At 44.3% G+C, this 20000-nt stretch overlaps 1 protein-coding gene across 1 annotated transcript in view; it reads right to left on the bottom strand.

Annotated features, from left to right (window-relative positions):
* The window catches only part of LOC112253703 (heparan-sulfate 6-O-sulfotransferase 1-A-like), a 22514-nt gene extending 10469 nt beyond the window's left edge, over positions 1 to 12045 (bottom strand). Inside the window, exon 1 of the mRNA XM_042323918.1 lies at positions 11228 to 12045. Coding sequence (XP_042179852.1) covers positions 11228 to 11730 — 503 coding nt within the window. The 5' untranslated portion in view covers positions 11731 to 12045. The remainder of the gene's footprint in view (positions 1 to 11227) is intronic.
* Positions 12046 to 20000: the final 7955 nt, after the last annotated feature.

Genomic DNA, 20000 nt, shown 5'->3' with positions numbered 1-20000 from the left:
GGGGGTGGATGTCCGGGGAGCTGCTGTTGTCGGGGTTAAAGGAAGAACGTCACATTTTTCACTTTGTCGGTTTGAACTGGTAACCTTTTGGTTACTGGCCCAATGCTGTAACCATTAGGCCAGCTGCTGTGTTCAATTCTAGATGTGTGTCTATTGTCAGAGCCTTTCTGTGATCATCAGTCACACACAAGGGTTACCCTCGTTGTGGCGATTAACATTCCACACTGGGGGAGGTGATGAAACATTCCTTTTCCTAGTGACTTTCTCTCTCTTTCTCCTCCTCTCTCTTTATCGCACACCCCCTCCTTCCCTCTCGCCCTCCCTCCCTCCCACTCCTTCCCTCTCTGCCTCCCTCCCAGAGTTCTGATGAGTGCAGTATTGGGGACACGTAGTTGTGTCTGTAGTAAGGCTTGTCATTCTGGTTAGCTGTGTCTAGGCGTGATGAGACTGGCCCTGGGCTTATATCAACATCACTGACTGACTCCTCAAACAAATCTGCAAACACACACACACACACACACACACACACACACACACACACACACACACACACACAACATTTAACATGCACCAGTCAGGACACAGGCTTATTAATGAGAAGAGGTCAAATCAAACACACACAGCCATAACAGACAACAATAATTTATAAAAAAAACACACACACACACACACACCCTCAAACGAACTATAGGCAAAAGGCATTGTGGGTTACTGAGTTTAGAAAGCTCTCTTCAGGCACTGTTGACTGACATTTACATGAAACAAATAGTGTGAAGGAGAAAAACACAGGAATGAAGGAGAGACCAAAGATCTCATGACAGGGAGGAGACAACGGGCCATGTGAGAGACCAAACGCAAGCAACACATAACACAGTGACATCACCACATCAATCACACACACATTTTCGTATGACTCACGCACACAAAAATATCATACTAGTCAAAAACTGCCAGCCTTTCTAATTATAGAGTCTCTGTGTGTGTGTGTGTGTGTGTGTGTGTGTGTGTATGTGTGTGTGTATGTGTACGTGTGTGTGTGTATGTGTGGGGGGGTCTCAGAAAGTGCGGATTGTTAAAAGAGTCAGATGTTATGGAGAAGAGAGGAGAGACTGATTCTAATGTAGCACACACACACACACACACCTTCCGGGTGGGGCGAGGGATTATTGAGACAGCCCTTTGTGTCATCTGATGAGGAGAAAAGAAAGATAGAGAAGAGGAGGAGGAACAGACGAGGGTGGGTGTGGAGGAGATCATTAGTTAGTGGGTGTGAGTGTTTGAGAAGCACAAACACAATCATCAGGTAAGGGCACGTGTGTGTGTGTGAGTGTGAGTGTACACGTACGGGGATAGGTTCAGACTACATTATGTGTGGTTGAGTGTGTTTATCAGCTCTGCTTTGTGACTCAGCGGTCCCCTGCGGTCAAGAAGTGGATCTTCTCTCTTGTGCACTCACTTTTCTTCTCCTCGCTCTCTTTTCATAAACTCCCCCTCTCTCTTTTCATACACCCCCTCTTCCCCTCTCTCTTTTCATACACTCCCCCTCTTCCCCCTCTCTCTTTTCATACACTCCCCGTCTTCCCCCCTCTCTTTCCATACACTCCCCCTCTCATCCCCCTCTCTTTTCATATACTCCCCATCTTCCCCCCCTCTTCCCCCTCTCTTTTCATACACTCCTGTCTTCCCCCCCTCTCTTTTCATACACTCCCCGTCTTCCCCCCTCTCTTTTCATACACTCCCCGTCTTACACTCCCCCCCTCTTCCCCCTCTCTTTTCATACACTCCCCGTCTTCCCCCCTCTCTTTTCATACACTCCCCCTCTCTTCCCCCTCTCTCTTTTCATACACTCCCCGTCTTCCCCCTCTCTTTTCATACACTCCCCGTCTTCCCCCTCTCTTTTCATACACTCCCCGTCTTCCCCCTCTCTTTTCATACACTCCCTGTCTTCCCCCTCTCTTTTCATACACTCCCCGTCTTCCCCTCTCTCTTTTCATACACTCCCCACTCTCTTTTCATACACTCCCCGTCTTCCCCCTCTCTTTTCATACACTCCTCGTCTTCCCCTCTCTCTTTTCATACACTCCCCACTCCCCGTCTCTCTTTTCATACACTCCCCGTCTTCTTTTCCCCCTCCCCTCTTTTCATACACTCCCTGTCTTCCCCCTCTCTTTTCATACACTCCCCGTCTTCCCCCTCTCTTTTCATACACTCCCTGTCTTCCCCCTCTCTTTTCATACACTCCCGTCTTCCCCTCTCTCCCCATACTCTTCTTCCCCCTCTCTTTTCATACACTCCCGTCTTCCCCTCTCTCTTTTCATACACTCCCCACTCTCTTTTCATACACTCCCCGTCTTCCCCACTCTCTTTTCATACACTCCCTGTCTTCCCCTCTCTCTTTTCATACACTCCCCACTCTCTTTTCATACACTCCCCGTCTTCCCCTCTCTCTTTTCATACACTCCCCGTCTTCTTTTCATACACTCCCCGTCTTCCCCTCTCTCTTTTCATACACTCCCCCCCTCTTTTCATACACTCCCCCCGTCTTCCCCCTCTCTTTTCATACACTCCCCGTCTTCCCCTCTCTCTTTTCATACACTCCCCGTCTTCCCCACTCTCTTTTCATACACTCCCTGTCTTCCCCTCTCTCTTTTCATACACTCCCCACTCTCTTTTCATACACTCCCCGTCTTCCCCTCTCTCTTTTCATACACTCCCCGTCTTCCCCCTCTCTTTTCATACACTCCCCGTCTTCCCCCTCTCTTTTCATACACTCCCAGTCTTCCCCTCTCTCTTTTCATACACTCCCCGTCTTCCCCTCTCTCTTTTCATACACTCCCCGTCTTCCCCCCTCTCTTTTCATACACTCCCCAACTCTTGTAATACACTCCCCTTCTCTTTCCCCCTCTCTTTTAGCCTAGTCTGAATAGGCTGTGTCAGTGATGAGTGACTGGTGAATGGAGCTTGTGTGTGTCTGTGTGTCTTTGAAGTCAAGAGTCAGAGTAGAAGCAGTGAAGTGAGAGAGAGAGAAAGGAGTGGTGGGGGAAACACACAGACATGCATGCACACAAACGTACCCACATTCGGTGTCCTTCCTTGCTTCTACCCATGATGAAAATCTCCAATGCTCTGTGATGCAGAGCTAAGTGTGTGTGTGTATACACACTACATGACCAAAAGTATGTGGACATCTGCTCATCGAATATCTCATTCCAAAATCATGGGCATTAATATGGAGTTGGTCCCCCCTTTGCTGCTATAACAGGTTCCACTCTTCTGGGAAGTGTTTCCACTAGATGATGGAACATTGCTGCTATAACAGCCTCCACTCATCTGTGAAGTGTTTCCACTAGATGTTGGAACATTGCTGCAGGGACACAGGATTTTTACGCTTCAGCACTTGGCGGTTTTGTTCTGTGAGATTGTGTGGCCTACCACTTTGCGGCTGAGCCATTGTTGCTCCTAGACATTTCCACTTCACAATACCAACACTTACAGTTGACCGAGGCAGTTCTAGTAGGGCAGAAATTTGATGAACTGACTTGTTGGAAAGGTGGCATCCTATGACTCTGCCACATGTAAAGTCATTGAGGTCTTCAGTAAGGCTCCCAAGTGGCGCAGTGGTCTAAGGCACTGCATCTCAGTGTAAGAGGCGTCACTGCAGTACCTGGTTTGAATCCAGGCTGCATCACATACGGCCGTGATTGGGAGTCCCATAGTGCGGCGCACAATTGGCCCAGGGTTGTCCGGGTTTGGCTGTCATTGTCAATAAGAATTTGCTCTTAACTGACTTGCCTAGTTAAAAGGTAAACACAAAGGCCATTCTACTACCAATGTTTGTCTATGGAGATTGCATGGTGGTGTGCTTGATTTTATACACCTGTCAGCAATGGGTGTGGCTGAAAATCTACTCATTTGAAGGGGTGTCCAATACATGTGTGTATATTGTGTATCTATCTCAAACACAGATCATTTGGAGTTAAGCACTTCCTGAGCCTGAAGCATCATTTCCCCTCTGTGAAGGAAACTGGCACACAGGGAACAGACAACAGGATGACAAAAGAAACAACACCCTTCACAGAGAGACAGACAGATGTGAAAGAGAGTGGATAGGAAATGTAGGGAAGGAGAGAGAGCGGGAAGGAGGGAGAGAGAGAGACGGGCGAGACAACATTGTCTTAATGAATCCTTTTTGCGGAGTTCAGTAGGTCCGTCTGTGTGTGTCACAATCTGGAATTTGCATCTTCCCACAATTCAATTAGCATGGCTGTCAGATCATGGGCTCTGTTCACATTCTTCCCCGCCACACGGCACACACCAAATAAATGCCTTCTTCTTGCTAATCAGGCACTGGCCAGCAGCGGCGGTCTGTGCCTTTTAAGATGAGGGAGGATGATTTTTTATTTTTATGGGCATGGCCTTATTTCTATTACAGCATATTGGATGACTGTCATTCATATTCCATTCACCCAGTTCAACGTAACATCGATAGGTTTAGGCTACTACATGACACTCACATTTTCCCTGTGCCCATCATGAGGTTGCTACAACCTAGCCTATGAAAGACAGTTCACAATGTAGGTGCACAGGTCGAGAGAATCTTGAGTAATTAAGGTGACAGACAGTGACACATTCAATAACTCCTTGCACACACTTGCCTGCATCTAGCTGAGTGTAATCATTAGTCCAACAGTTGCAAAACGAGAACTTCTATTGGACAAATTCAGGTATGTTTATCCCCATTTCATTCCATTTGCTTCCATTTAAGAAACGTTTTTCAACAGAATCGGCGCAATGAACACACCCCTGATCACACGCAAACACAGTGCACTTTCATAGCAGCCACATACAAACAGCTCGTTGTATATACAGTACCAGTCAAAAGTTTGGACACACCTCCTCATTTATTAGTTTTGACTATTTTCCACATTGTAGAATAAAAGTGAAGACATCAAAACGATTAAATCATCAGACCAAAGGACAGATTTCCACCGGTCTAATGTCCATTGCTCGTGTTTTTTGGCCCAAACAAGTCTCTTCTTCTTATTGGTGTCTTTTAGTAGTGGTTTCTTTGCAGCAATTCAACCATGAAGGCCTGATTCACTCATCCTCCTCTGAACAGATGATGTTGAGATGTGTCTGTTACTTGAACTCTGTGAAGCATTTATTTGGGCTGCAATCTGAGGTGCAGTTAACTCTAATGAACTTATCCTCTGCAGCAGAGGTAACTCTGGGTCTTCCTTTCCTGTGGCAGTTCTCATGAGAGCCAGTTTCATAATTTCTCTTTGCTTATTTGAGCTGTTCTTGCCATAATATGAACTTGGTCTCAGACCAAATTGGGCTATCTTCTGTATACCACCCCTACCTTGTCACAACACAATTGATTGACTTAAGCACATTAAAAATGAATGAAATTCTACAAATTAACAAGGCACACCTGTTAACTGAAAAGCATTCCCGGTGACTCATGAAGCTGGTTGAGAGAATGCCAAGAGTGTGCAAACTAACCATTTATTTTTTCCATTGCAAAGCTGACATCAAGGCAAAGGGTAACTACTTTGAATAATGTAAAACACATTTTTATTTGTTTAACACTTTTTTGGTTAGTACATGATTCCATTGGTGTGATTTCATAGTTTTGATGTCTTCACTATCATTCTACAATGTAGAAAATAGTCAAAATAAAGAAAAACCCTTGAATGAGTAGGTGTCCAAACTTTTGACTGGTACTGTGTGTAATTCCTTTTCGCATCTATTTATACGCTCTCCTCCTCTCACCTTTTCCCTTCGTTTGTGGACTTCAGTGCACAACACATCAGGTGTCTGTAACCAGGCGAAAAAAAAACTTTCCAAGCCAAAGCTTCATATCATGACCGCTAACCGCATACAACATACATCACTGTCATGTCATAGTCAACATAGTTACTAGGACTAACGCGCTAGTAAACCCACTATAATCATGCAGTACAGTGTACAGTCAGTAGCAAGCAGTTTCATCGGCGGGCCCCGGTGGCAATAAATGAATAATTGACTTGGAAGAGTTCCAGTGTTGGATAGCCATAGCCAGCTAGCTAACATAGCATCCCTCTCTGTTGGATAGCCATAGCCAGCTAGCTAACATAGCATCCCTCTCTGTTTGAGCTGGGTGTTTGAATATGCTAAACTAGTTACCTGCATTCAATGCTAGCTTAGTAAGTGAAACAAAAAAATTACAATGAAATATAGCTCTCTCGCTCTTGCTTTTCTGTTCAACTATTTTCTTTCTCTTTGAGTCAACTACTCACCACATCATATGCACTGCAGTGCTGGCTAGCTGTAGCGTATGCTTTCAGTACTAGATTCATTCTCTGATCCTTTGATTGGGTGAGCAGCATGTCAGTTGATTTTTGAAAGAGCTCCGATACTGTAGGTTGGACGACGTCCTCTGGAAGCTGTCATAATTACCGTGTAAGTCTATAGAAGGGGGTGATAACCATTAATGTACCCAGAGGAGGACCGAAGCTAGCTGTCCTCCGGCTGCACCATGGTGCTACCCAACAGAGTGCTACTGAGGCTACTGTAGACCTTCATTGCAAAACAGTGAGTTTTAATCAATTATTTGCTGACTTGAATATATTTAGCATAATTAACTAAAAAGGATAACTTTTGTAATGTTTCAATATTTTTATGAAATTTACTGAGGAGGATGGTCCTCCCCTTCCTCCTCTGAGGAGCCTCCACTGCTGCCCAGCTAACGTTATACTAAATGCTAGGCTAATTAATAGGCTGTAATCCTGTTCCCACTGCAAGCATAGCTTAGCGTAGCAGCCCTTATTAACAACCATAGACATGTTGGCTAATTGCTCATCAGTCAGTGCACGGCTAAGTGTTCTGTGGGCTGAGAAATCCCTTCGGAGAGAAAGAGCAGAGTTGCGTTCAGTATGGCAGAACATTGTGGAATGTTCAGAACAAAATATCTTGAGTAGAACAAGCCTAGATGGAGCCCGGTGGCGCAGTATGTAACATGTCTTTCAATCCCCTCGGTGGGTTGTGAACTAGAGCTCAACTCTAGTAGTAGTCCTGTCATCACTATCGTCAACTTGTTGTGTGAGATAACACCACAGAGAAAACCTCACACCTCACAGTGTGTGTGTGTGTTTAACCAGAAGTCCCCAAAAGAATAGCAAACAAACAAACATTTTGTTAGTCCCCACAAGGACACATGGTATTTCTAGGGGGTTTAGGGTTAAGGTTCAAATTATTGTTAGAATTAGCTTAAGGAGTTAGGGTTAGGAGCTAGGGTTAGGTTTAAGGTTACTCCTAACCCTAGGGTTAAGTTTAAGGTTAGATTTTGGGGTTAAGGTTAGGGAAAATAGGATTTTGAATGGGACTGAAATATGTATCCCCACAAGGTTAGTTATACAAGACTGTGTTTGTTTGTGTGTTGATACTCTAGAGGAAGACGAACCCCACTGAGCCACCTGACAGACCTGTGTGTGTGTGTGTGTGTGTGTGTGTGTGTGTGTGTGTGTGTGTGTGTGTGTGTGTGTGTGTGTGTGTGTGTGTGTGCCCATGAGAGAGAGGATGTTTTTCCTGTGATGTGTTATTGTGTTTACCCCATCGTGGTGTAGAGACACTCCTCATCCTGTCCTACTGGTTGTATCACATCATCAATGTCTACACACAACTCAGAGCTCCCGACAGGAATCTATGGAATGGGCTACACAAACAATTTCCACAGTGCAGGCTCTCCCTCTCTAACCCAATCTCTCCTGCTCCCCATCCTCTCGCCCCCGCCATCCCTCTCCCTCTCCCCCGCCATCCCTCTCCCTCTCCCCCGCCATCCCTCTGCCCCGCCTTTTCTCTCCCTCTCCCCCGCCATCCCTCTCCCTCTCCCCCGCCATCCCTCTGCCCCCCTTTTCTCTCCCTCTCCCCTGCCATCTCTCTCCCTCTCCCCCACCATCTCTCTCCCTCTCCCCCTCTTCACAATGTTTGCCCTATTCCGAACATACACTGTCTACACAAAACAATAGGAACATCTTCCTAATATTGAGTTGCACCCTCTTTTGCCCTCAGAACAGCCTCAATTCCTAAAGCCATGGACTCTACAAGGTGTGGAAAGCTTTCCACAGGGATGCTGGCCCATGTTGACTCCAATGCTTCCCACAGTTGTGTCAAGTTAGCTGGATGTCTTCTGGGTGGTGAACCATTCTTGATACACACGGGAAACTGTTGAGTGTGAAAAACCCAGCAGCGTTACAGTTCTTGACACAAACCGGTATACTGGATTTTTTTTAAAGACTATTAATCTGGGAAAATGCACAGACACACTGGTATAGGAAAAGTGAGATTCCCGGTGTGGGAATGTGGTGTTGGGATTGTAGGGATGAAGGAGTAACCATCTTTGGAATGTTGAGCAGCCCGAGATTAATCCCTGATAATCTGATTGGATTAAAACACGACGACCTGTCTGGTCAGTCACGCACCCGCACACAGTTCACCCTGCAGTGATCTACGCTGTGAAGCTTAAACAGCGAGTGATCCAGGCAGATTGACAAGCATGCTAATTGAATCCTCCCCCTCCACAGCAACGAAACAAAACACTCTCTGCCTTCACTCTCACCATCCTTTTCTGTCCCTCGTTCCCATCTTCCTATGGCCTCCCCTTCTCTTACACTACCATCCTCTTCTACTCTCTTCCTCCTCTACCCTTTCCATCCCCTCATCATCCTCCACCCCCCATCCGCTCCACTCCTCTTTCCCCTCCTCCCATATATAGCCATTCATTAGGACAGACAGTTGTCCATTAGGTAAAACAGACATTTTAGAAATTGCAGTAAATCTTCCATGAAAAAAGACATTTGGCCTAAAGTAGAAACCACGCTCTGACAAATAGAGAGAGAAATAGGGGGACGAGAGAGAGAGAGATGGAGAGGGGGAAGAGAGAGAGAGAGATGGAGAGGGGGAAAAAGAGAGATGAGAGGGGGAAGAGAGAGAGAGATGGAGAGGGGGAGAGAGAGAGAGAGAGATGGAGAGGGGGAAGAGAGAGATGAGAGGGGGAAGAGAGAGATGAGAGGGGAAGATAGAGATGAGAGGGGAAGATAGAGATGAGAGGGGGAAGAGAGAGAGAGAGAGATGGAGAGGGGGAAGAGAGAGATGAGAGGGGGAAGAGAGAGAGAGAGAGATGGAGAGGGGGAAGATAGAGATGAGAGGGGGAAGAGAGAGAGAGATGGAGAGGGGGAAGAGAGAGATGAGAGGGGAGAGAGAGATGAGAGGGGAAGAGAGAGATGAGAGGGGGAAGATAGAGAGAGATGGAGAGGGGGAAGAGAGAGATGAGAGGGGAAGATAGAGATGAGAGGGGGAAGAGAGAGAGAGAGAGATGGAGAGGGGAAGAGAGAGATGAGAGGGGAAGAGAGAGATGAGAGGGGAAGAGAGAGATGAGAGGGGGAAGATAGAGAGAGATGGAGAGGGGAAGAGAGAGAGAGATGGAGAGGGGAAGAAAGAGAGATGAGAGGGGGAAGAGAGAGATGGAGAGGGAGAAGAGAGAGAGAGAGATGGAGAGGGGGAAGAGAGAGATGGAGAGGGGGAAGAGAGAGAGATGAGAGGGGGAAGAGAGAGATGGAGAGGGAGAAGAGAGAGAGAGAGATGGAGAGGGGGAAGAGAGAGATGGAGAGGGGAGAGAGAGATGAGAGGGGAAGATAGAGATGAGAGGGGGAAGATAGAGATGAGAGGGGGAAGAGAGAGAGAGATGGAGAGGGGAAGAGAGAGATGAGAGGGGGAAGAGAGAGATGAGAGGGGAAGATAGAGAGAGATGGAGAGGGGGAGAGAGAGAGAGAGATGGAGAGGGGAAGAAAGAGAGATGAGAGGGGAAGAGAGAGAGATGGAGGGGAGAGAGAGAGAGAGAGAGATGGAGAGGGGGAAGAGAGAGATGGAGAGGGGGAAGAGAGAGAGATGAGAGGGGAAGAGAGAGAGATGGAGAGGAGGAAGAGAGAGAGAGAGATGGAGAGGGGGAGAGAGAGAGAGAGAGAGATGGAGAGGGGAAAGAGAGGGAGAGAGATTGAGGCGGAAGAGAGAGAGAGATGGAGAGGGGAAAGAGAGAGAGATGGAGAGGAGGAAGAGAGAGAGATGGAGAGGGGGAAGAGAGAGAGAGAGAGAGAGAGAGAGAGAGAGAGAGAGAGAGAGGACCAACAGCTATAAAGCCACCAAGCAGAAAGCATGCCTGCTGTTTGATTAGAAAATGACACCATCACAGAGGGAGATAGAGAGAGGAGCGTAAGAGAGAGAGATGGCGAAAGAAAGAGGGAGAGAGAGAGAAAATTAGTGTTGAGGACACAAAGACACACACACAAAGCACATTGTGTAGAAACTGATGTGAGCAGATAAACTTCCTCCCTCCAGCCTCTGGAGTAGCTAGACGCATCATCACCTCTGACCATCACAGAGCCCTGTGCCAGGAATACCAGCAGTACAGTGTATGTGTGTAACCAGCGGAAGTAATCACCCAGTTTAGAGTGGAGTCAACCCCTGCAGGGGTCCTCTTAAATCAACAAAAGTCCACACAGACAGACAGACGAAACAGAGAGAGGGGCAGGAGCCAAATCTTCTGACTTAAAGTGATGGTAGTTTCCTCTGCCAATCTGTCTAACAGTCTGTCTGCGTAGTGATCCCTGAAGATAAAGGAGTAAGCTATGTAGCAATGCATGTCTGCCAGCTAAGATCTGCTTTTCCAAAATAAACGTTTTCTTTCAGTAGAATCATCAAGTCAATTTTTGTCGTTGCAACATTTCTGATCTAATGTTGATTCAGTGGTTTACAGTAATCAGCACGTTTCAAGCGTTTTACAAGCCACTAAAACGAGGCATCACTGTTCGATATGCTACAATGTTGAAGGAGGATCAAGAGCTACTATTTTAATACTGCTTAGTTTGACAGCATGATTCTCTTATGGCTAATTCGAGTTGACAGTTAGGTTACCCTATAAATCTGTCCCTTCGGATATGGTAAAAATTCACATGACAGCCTGTCATTAAAACACTGTCAAAACAAACTGCGACGGATCTGCTGCCACAGTAAGTCCACACACAGAGTGAGAGAGAATCGCCCAGGCACGCTCCCTAATGACGCGATCATACCACCCGATTATTAATGATCTTCAACAATTGTCAAGTGTTGGAGACCCACAGGCTGTGCACGCTTTGGATCCAGCCCAACACTCCTGAAACAACAAGTCAACTAGCCTATTTTATCTCACCTTTCATTTTTCATCCTGGTCTCCTTTTTATCTAGAACTCCAGGAACACAATTTTTTAGCTCGGTCCAGTCCGCGTGTAAGCCACAACTCCAACCGGTGGAGAACCGGGAGAATAACCAGGTCTCTTTTCGGTTGGGTCGATAACAGGTACACTTCTTCTGACCCGGTCTACAGTCACACGGAACCTCCAACCTCACATTCTGAACCAGGTGTCTCCCGAACGTTGTCCCTCCTGTCTTCTGAATGTGTAAAAACACGATCACGTCTTCTCCTTTGATTTCAAATTCCACCGTTCGCTCCAAATCCCGGACTGGGAAGTAGTATTTCTTGACGTAGTGCGGGTCTGGGGAAGGGAAAATGTCCCCACCATCGTCCTCCTCAGTGAAATAGCCGCGTGGTGAGCCGAAATTGATAACCCCGGGCGCAACGTATTGATATAAGATCAGCATAAAACAGACGGAGCCGACTACAATTAGGAGAAATTTGCTGCTCGCCTCAACCATGGTCCTTCCAATGCTGTGTAAACGTTACCATTTCCCGGTAAACCGACTCGAAGGGAACAGAACAGCGTAACTAGAATTAATTCCTGTTGTTGTACTCTCTCTCCTCAAGCAAACGGAACAGGACGCGGTCATATCAATGGGATAGAAGTGAATATAATGTAACTAAACTAAGCGTATTTACAGTGTACAGAGAGACCCGTAAAATCCAGAGCAACAATGTGTGTTCTCCGTTTTCTCACGTCCCTGTGTTGTTGCATGTGTGTTTAAAGTCCTCTTCGCTGCATTATTATTGAGCTATGTACCCAGGATCCTCAGCGAAATAACCTACCTTCTTTCAGCACAACACACACATTCCCAGTCTCTCTCTCTCTCTCTCTCTCTCTCTCTCTCTCTCTCACACACACACACACGCACACACGCACCCACAACAGGACGAATTAACATTTTGAGGAACAAGATCCGCATTGCATTCTACAAGTAGTCTAGTTCTACTATAGTTTATTAACTTGTAGTTTATATACAATTAAATGAAATCTATTTAAGTTTCTAAAGAATGGTGGTTCTTTATTTAATACCCAAAGAAAACAAAATTATAATAGGTACTAATTATGTAATTACCATTTTGCAATGTAATTTCTTCGTAGTCTATCAAGTAGAAAACAGACTGTAAAATAAAGTTTTACCTAACCCACCAGACATTGTTTTATGGTAAAACCAGTCGTAAACCACATAGCAAATAGCAATGTACGGTTAGAGTATTCAATTGTCCAGCAGAAATGAGAAGTCAACAAAATGATAAAACAAAAACAGAAGTGTCAGAGAGCAAACGCAGAACATTTTCTTTTAAAATATGTTTTAATTCATGAACCCAAACTCAGCAAAAAAATAAATGTCCCTTTTTCAGGACCCTGTCTTTCAAGGATAATTTGTAAAAATCCAAATAACTTCACAGATCTTCATTGTGAAGGGTTTAAACACTGTTTCCCATAAACCATTCATGAACATGCATCTGTGGAACGGTCCTTAAGACACTAACAGCTTACAGACGGTAGGCAATTAAGGTCACAGTTATGAAAACTTAGGACACTAAAGAGGCCTTTCTACTGACTCTGAAGAAAAACACCAAAAGAAAGATTCCCAGGGTCCCTGCTCATCTGCGTGAACTTGCCTTAGGCATGCTGCAAGGAGACATGAGGACTGCAGATGTGGCCAGGGCAATAAATTGCAATGTCCGTACTGTGAGACGCCTGAGACAGCACTACAGGGAGACAGGATGGACAGCTGATCGTCATCGCAGTGGCAGACCACGTGTAACAACACCTTCACAGGATCAGTACATCCGAACATCACATCTGCAGGACAGGTACAGGATGGCAACAACAACTGGCCAAGTTACACCAGGACCGCACAATCCCTCCATCAGTGCTCAGACTGTCCGCAATAGGCTGAGAGAGGCTGGATTAAGGGCTTGTAGGCCTGTTGTAAGGCAGGTCCTCACCAGACATCACCGACAACAACTTCGCCTATGGGCACCAACCCACCGTCGCTGGACCAGACAGGACTGGCAAAAAAGTGCTGTTCACCGCTGAGTTGCGGTTTGGTTGGATTCGCGTTTATTGTCGAAGAAATTAGCGTTACACCGAGGCCTGTACTCTGGAGTGGGATCGATTTGGAGGTGGAGGGTCCGTCATGGTCTAGGGCGGTGTGTCACAGCATCATTGGACTGAGCTTGTTGTCAATGCAGGCAATCTCAGCATTGTGCGTTACAAGGAAGACATCCTCATGTGATACCCTTCCTGCAGGCTCATCCTGACATGACCCTGCAGCATGACAATGCCACCAGCCATACTGCTCGTTCTGTGGATGATTTCCTACAGGACAGGAATGTCAGTGTTCTGCCGTGGCCGGCGAAGAGCCCAGAGTTTGGTAACATCTCACAGCAAGAACTGACAAATCTGGTGCAGTCCATGAGGAGGAGATGCATCGCAATGCTTAATGCAGCTGGTGGCCACACCAGATACTGACTGTTACTTTTGATTTTGACCCCCCTCCTTTGTTCAGGGACACATTATTCAATTTCTGTTAGTCACACGTCTGTGTCACATGTCACACACCGTTTATGTCTCAGTTGTTGAATCTTGTTATGTTCATACAAATATTTACACATGTTATGTTTGCTGGAAAATATATGCAGTTGACTGTGAGAGGACATTTATTTTTTTGCTGAGTTTTCATATTCCTGGTCAGGTCATATGGTCAGGCAAATCCCTGGTCACAAAACATGAATATGGAAACAAGGCTTCTGAACTAATCCTTTTCATCAAAAATATCAAAATACCATAACCTCTACAAAATAGGTATTTGTCAAGGCTTGTTTCCTTTTTTTGCTGAGTTTAGATTAGGCCTATTATAATTAGGCTGAACAATTACCACATAGGTAATACTAGGCTACCTATTGATTAATTTAACGATGTGGTATTGTATTATATATATATAGCCTACCACTGAGGAAGGCTGGGGTGTTCCTGGATTCCTGGATTGCCATTATTAATAGCAAATATTCTTTTTTTAACGAGCCCACAAGATCACAAAAAAGACTAATGAAATTTCCCGGAAACATAGAACCAACCTCTCTGTGTAATATTTGGTATATATACGGCTCTGTTCGCGTTCTACTGTTCTACTGCTAGAGGGAAGCGCTGAGCAACGCTGGTCTTTTCTCTCCAGACCGAACAAGTTGTCAGACGCATAGTTAGGCCAAAATACTTCCCCCGGGCTATTTTTGTCGAACAAGTTTTGACTTATCAGATGTTAGATTGGGAAAAAGACTTGTTTCAAGCTCTAGATGTGGAGATAAATATTGTGTTACAGCTGAGCTGACACTAGTTTTCTGTAGGCCCATCTTTTCCTTTCTGTCTGTGTGGTTGGAGGTTAGAAACAATTAACCTAACCTTGATTAAGCTGAATTAATGTCTGGCTTTAAAGGCACAGTTGTATGATTTTGATTGTCATTGTAATGTGCTGATTCTTTCTTTCTTTCTTTCTCTCTTTCTGTCTCAGAAAGTATTCAGACCCCTTTCTTTCTTTCTCTCTTTCTGTCTCAGAAAGTATTCAGACCCCTTTCTTTCTTTCTCTCTTTCTGTCTCAGAAAGTATTCAGACCCCTTTCTTTCTTTCTCTCTTTCTGTCTCAGAAAGTATTCAGACCCCTTTCTTTCTTTCTTTCTCTCTTTCTGTCTCAGAAAGTATTCAGACCCCTTTCTTTCTTTCTCTCTTTCTGTCTCAGAAAGTATTCAGACCCCTTTCTCTCTTTCTGTCTCAGAAAGTATTCAGACCCCTTTCTTTCTTTCTCTCTTTCTGTCTCAGAAAGTATTCAGACCCCTTTCTTTCTTTCTCTCTTTCTGTCTCTCTTTCTGTCTCAGAAAGTATTCAGACCCCTTTCTCTCTTTCTGTCTCAGAAAGTATTCAGACCCCTTTCTTTCTTTCTCTCTTTCTGTCTCTCTTTCTGTCTCAGAAAGTATTCAGACCCCTTTCTCTCTTTCTGTCTCAGAAAGTATTCAGACCCCTTTCTCTCTTTCTGTCTCAGAAAGTATTCAGACCCCTTTCTCTCTTTCTGTCTCAGAAAGTATTCAGACCCCTTTCTCTCTTTCTGTCTCAGAAAGTATTCAGACCCCTTTCTCTCTTTCTGTCTCAGAAAGTATTCAGACCCCTTTCTCTCTTTCTGTCTCAGAAAGTATTCAGACCCCTTTCTCTCTTTCTGTCTCAGAAAGTATTCAGACCCCTTTCTCTCTTTCTGTCTCAGAAAGTATTCAGACCCCTTTCTCTCTTTCTGTCTCAGAGAGTATTCAGACCCCTTTCTCTCTTTCTGTCTCAGAGAGTATTCAGACCCCTTTCTCTCTTTCTGTCTCAGAAAGTATTCAGACCCCTTTCTCTCTTTCTGTCTCAGAAAGTATTCAGACCCCTTTCTCTCTTTCTGTCTCAGAAAGTATTCAGACCCCTTTCTCTCTTTCTGTCTCAGAAAGTATTCAGACCCCTTTCTCTCTTTCTGTCTCAGAAAGTATTCAGACCCCTTTCTCTCTTTCTGTCTCAGAAAGTATTCAGACCCCTTTCTCTCTTTCTGTCTCAGAAAGTATTCAGACCCCTTTCTCTCTTTCTGTCTCAGAAAGTATTCAGACCCCTTTCTCTCTTTCTGTCTCAGAAAGTATTCAGACCCCTTTCTCTCTTTCTGTCTCAGAAAGTATTCAGACCCCTTTCTCTCTTTCTGTCTCAGAAAGTATCCAGACCCCTTTCTCTCTTTCTGTCTCAGAAAGTATTCAGACCCCTTTCTCTCTGTCTGTCTCAGAAAGTATTCAGACCCCTTTCTCTCTTTCTGTCTCAGAAAGTATTCAGACCCCTTTCTCTCTTTCTGTCTCAGAAAGTATTCAGACCCCTTTCTCTCTTTCTGTCTCAGAAAGTATTCAGACCCCTTTCTCTCTTTCTGTCTCAGAAAGTATTCAGACCCCTTTCTCTCTGTCTGTCTCAGAAAGTATTCAGACCCCTTTCTCTCTGTCTGTCTCAGAAAGTATTCAGACCCCTTTCTCTCTGTCTGTCTCAGAAAGTATTCAGACCACTTTCTCTCTGTCTGTCTCAGAAAGTATTCAGACCACTTTCTCTCTGTCTGTCTCAGAAAGTATTCAGACCACTTTCTCTCTGTCTGTCTCAGAAAGTATTCAGACCCCTTTCTCACTTTCTGTCTCAGAAAGTATTCAGACCACTTGACTTTTTTCACATGTTGATACGTTACAGCCTTATTCTAAAATGGATTTAAAAAATAAATGTCTCATCAATCTACACACAAAACCCCATAATAACAAAGCAATTTAACTTTTTATTTTATTTTTAGCAAATGTCTTAAAAAAAGAGGAAATATCACATTTACATAAGTATTCAGACCCTTTACTCAGTACTTTATTGAAGGATCTTTGGAAGCGATTACAGCCTAGAGTCTTCTTGGGTATGACCCTACAAGCTTGGCACACCTGTGTGTAGGGAGTTTCTCCCATTCTTCTCTGCAGATCCTCTCAAGCTCTGTCAAGATGGATGGGGAGCATCGCTGCACAGCTATTTTCAGGTCTCTCCAGAGAAGTTCGATCGGGTTCAAGTCCAGGCTCTGGCTGGGCCACTCAAGGACATTCAGAGACTTGTCCCAAAGCCACTCCTGCTTTGTCTTGGCTGTGTGCTTAGGGTCGTTGTCCTGTTGGAAGGTGAACCTTCGCCCCAGTCTGAGGTCCTGAGCGCTCTGGAGCAGGTTTTCATCAAGGATCTCTCCGTACTTTACTCCATTCATCTTTCCCTCGATTCTGATTAGTCTCCTAATCCTTGCCGCTGAAAAACATCCCCACAGCATGATGCTCTCAACCAGCCTCATGAGGCAGTCACCTGGAATGCCTCTCAATTAACAGGTGTGCCTTGGTAAAAGTTAAATAGTGGAATATCTTTCCTTCTTTGAGCAAATCAGCTGTGTTGTGAAACAGAGGGGTGGTATACAGAACATAGCCTTATTTGGTAAAAAGCCATGTCCATATTATGGCAAGAACAGTTCAAATATGTAAAGAGAAATGACAGTCCATCATTATTTTAAGACTTGAAGGTCAGTCAAGCCGGAACATTTTAAGAACTTTAAAAGTTTCTTCAAGTTAATTTGCAAAAACCATCAAGCGCCATGATGAAACTGGCTCTCATGAGGACCGCCACAGGAAAGGAAGACCCAGAGTTACCTCTGCTGCAGAGGATACGTTCATTAGAGTTACCAGCCTCAGAAATTGCATTCCAAATAAATGCTTCCCAGAGCTCAAGAAACAGACACATCTCAACATCAACTGTTCAGAGGAGACTGTGTGAATCAGGCCTTCATGGTTGAATTGCTGCAAAGAAACCACTACTAAAGGACACCAATAATAAGAAGAGACTTGCTTGGGCCTAGAAACACAAGCAATAGACATTAGACCAGTGGAAATATGTCCTTTGGTCTGATGAGTACAAATTTGAGATTTTTGGTTCCGATAGCCATGTGTTTGTGAGATGCAGAGTAGTTGAACAGATGATCTCCACATGTGTGGTTCCCACCGTGAAACATGGAGGAGGAGGTGTGATGGTGTGGGGTGCTCTGCTGGTGACACTGTCAGTGATTTATTTATTTTTAATTCAAGGCACACTTAACCAGCATGGCTACCACAGCATTCTGCAGCAATACGCCATCCCATCTGGTTTGTGCTTAGTGGGACTATCATTTGTTTTTCAACAGGACAATGACCCAAAACACACCTCCAGGCTGTGTAAGGGCTATTTGACCAAAAAGGACAGTGATGGAGTGATGTATCAGATGACCTGGCCTCCACAATCACCCGACCTCAACCCAATTGAGATGGTTTGGGATGATTGGACTGCAGAGTGAAGATAAAGCAGCCAACAAGTGCTCAGCATATGTGGGAACTCCTTCAAGACTGTTGGAAAAGCATTCCAGGTGAAGCTGGTTGAGAGAATGCCAAGAAAAGCTTTCATCAAGGCAAAGGGTGGCTGCTTTGAAGAATCTCAAATATAAAATATATTTTTATTTGTTTAACACTTTTTTGGTGACTGCATGATTCCTTATGTGTTATTTCATAGTTTTGATGTCTTCACTATTGTTCTACAATGTAGAAAATAGTACAAGTAAAAGAAAAGGAAAACCCTTGAATGAGTAGATGTGTCCAAACATTTGACTGGTACTGTATGTAAATAAGGTATTTCTGTTTTTCATATGTAATACATTTACAAAAATATCTAAAAAACGTTTTTTGCTTTGTCATTATGGGCTATTGTGTTTAGATTGATGAGGACATATGTTTATTTAATCCATTTTAGAATAAGGCTGCAAGGTAACAAAACGTGGATAAAGTCAAGGGGTCTGAATACTTTCTGAAAGCACTGTATGCTAACAATGTGTGAGTGTGTGTTGAATAATTCAAAGTGCGTATTTAAATGTATTCTTTATTTTCCAGTGGAACAGCCCCCCTCTGTTATAGTGCTGTTATTGTATTTCATCTGCTCTCAGCATTACTGTACTGTCATTATGAACAGAGTCACTTATGGTTGCCGTGCTGTGTTGTGCCCCCTGGCTTAGTAATACAGCCATGACAGTCTCTTTATCCCCACAACGACTTTATTGTGTGTGTGTGTGTGTGTGTGTAGGCCTATGCATAACCAGTAATAACGTTGTATACAGATCATGTGTTTTTCTGAAGGGAGTGACCCATGATAACAATAAAAAAAATGTGCTTAGATATAATTTTCCTTCATCAATACTAACCATGGTTAACCTGGTCTGTTTGATGGTAGGAGACTCATATGGGAAACCTGGCCTGTATCACAAACACATGCTCTGTTCCAGCTATTATTATGACCCGTCCTCCCCTCAGCAGCCTCCACTGGTCTGTATAATGGTGGGAGACTCATATGGGAAACCTGGTCTGTATAATGGTGGGAGACTCTTATGACCACAGCTCGTTGTTTGAGTGGAGCGACATCTGATAGCATTGCTGCCCTGTTTTAAAGGGAGAGAGAGAGAGAGATGGATAGATAGACACCCCTATCAGACCACAGCAAAATCACAGTCTACTTAAACAGAGCAATACTCAATCATGAGGCATCAAAGCCAAAGGAACTGAGTAACATTAAGAAATGCTATAGATGGAAGGAATGCAGTTTGGAAACCTACCAAAAAACAATTAGGCAACAACAAATTCAATCCCTCTTAGACAATTTCCTGGGTAAAACGTTCCACTGTAATAGTGAAGGTGTAAACTTGGCAGTAGAAAATCTTAACAGTATATTTGACCTCTCAGCTTCCCTATCAAATCTAAAAATCTCAAATAGAAAACCGAAGAAAATTAACAATAATGACAAATGGTTTGATGAAGAATGCAAAAATCTAAGAAAGAAATTGAGAAACCTGTCCAACCAAAAACATAGAGACCCGGAAAACCTGAGTCTACGCCTTCACTATGGTGAATCACTAAAACAATACAGAAATACACTACGGAAAAAGAAGGAACAGCATGTCAGAAATCAGCTCAATGCAATTGAAGAATCCATAGACTCTAACCACTTCTGGGAAAATTGGAAAACACTAAACAAACAACAACACGAAGAATTATCTATCCAAAATGGAGATGTATGGGTAAACCACTTCTCCAATCTTTTTGGCTCTATAACAAAGAATAAAGAGCAAAAACATATACATGATCAAACACAG

The sequence above is a fragment of the Oncorhynchus tshawytscha genome, linkage group LG07 (assembly GCF_018296145.1).
Source record: "Oncorhynchus tshawytscha isolate Ot180627B linkage group LG07, Otsh_v2.0, whole genome shotgun sequence".
NCBI lineage: Eukaryota > Metazoa > Chordata > Actinopteri > Salmoniformes > Salmonidae > Oncorhynchus > Oncorhynchus tshawytscha.
Note: the sequence above shows the minus strand (reverse complement) of the source record. Positions and strands in the feature narration are given on the sequence as shown.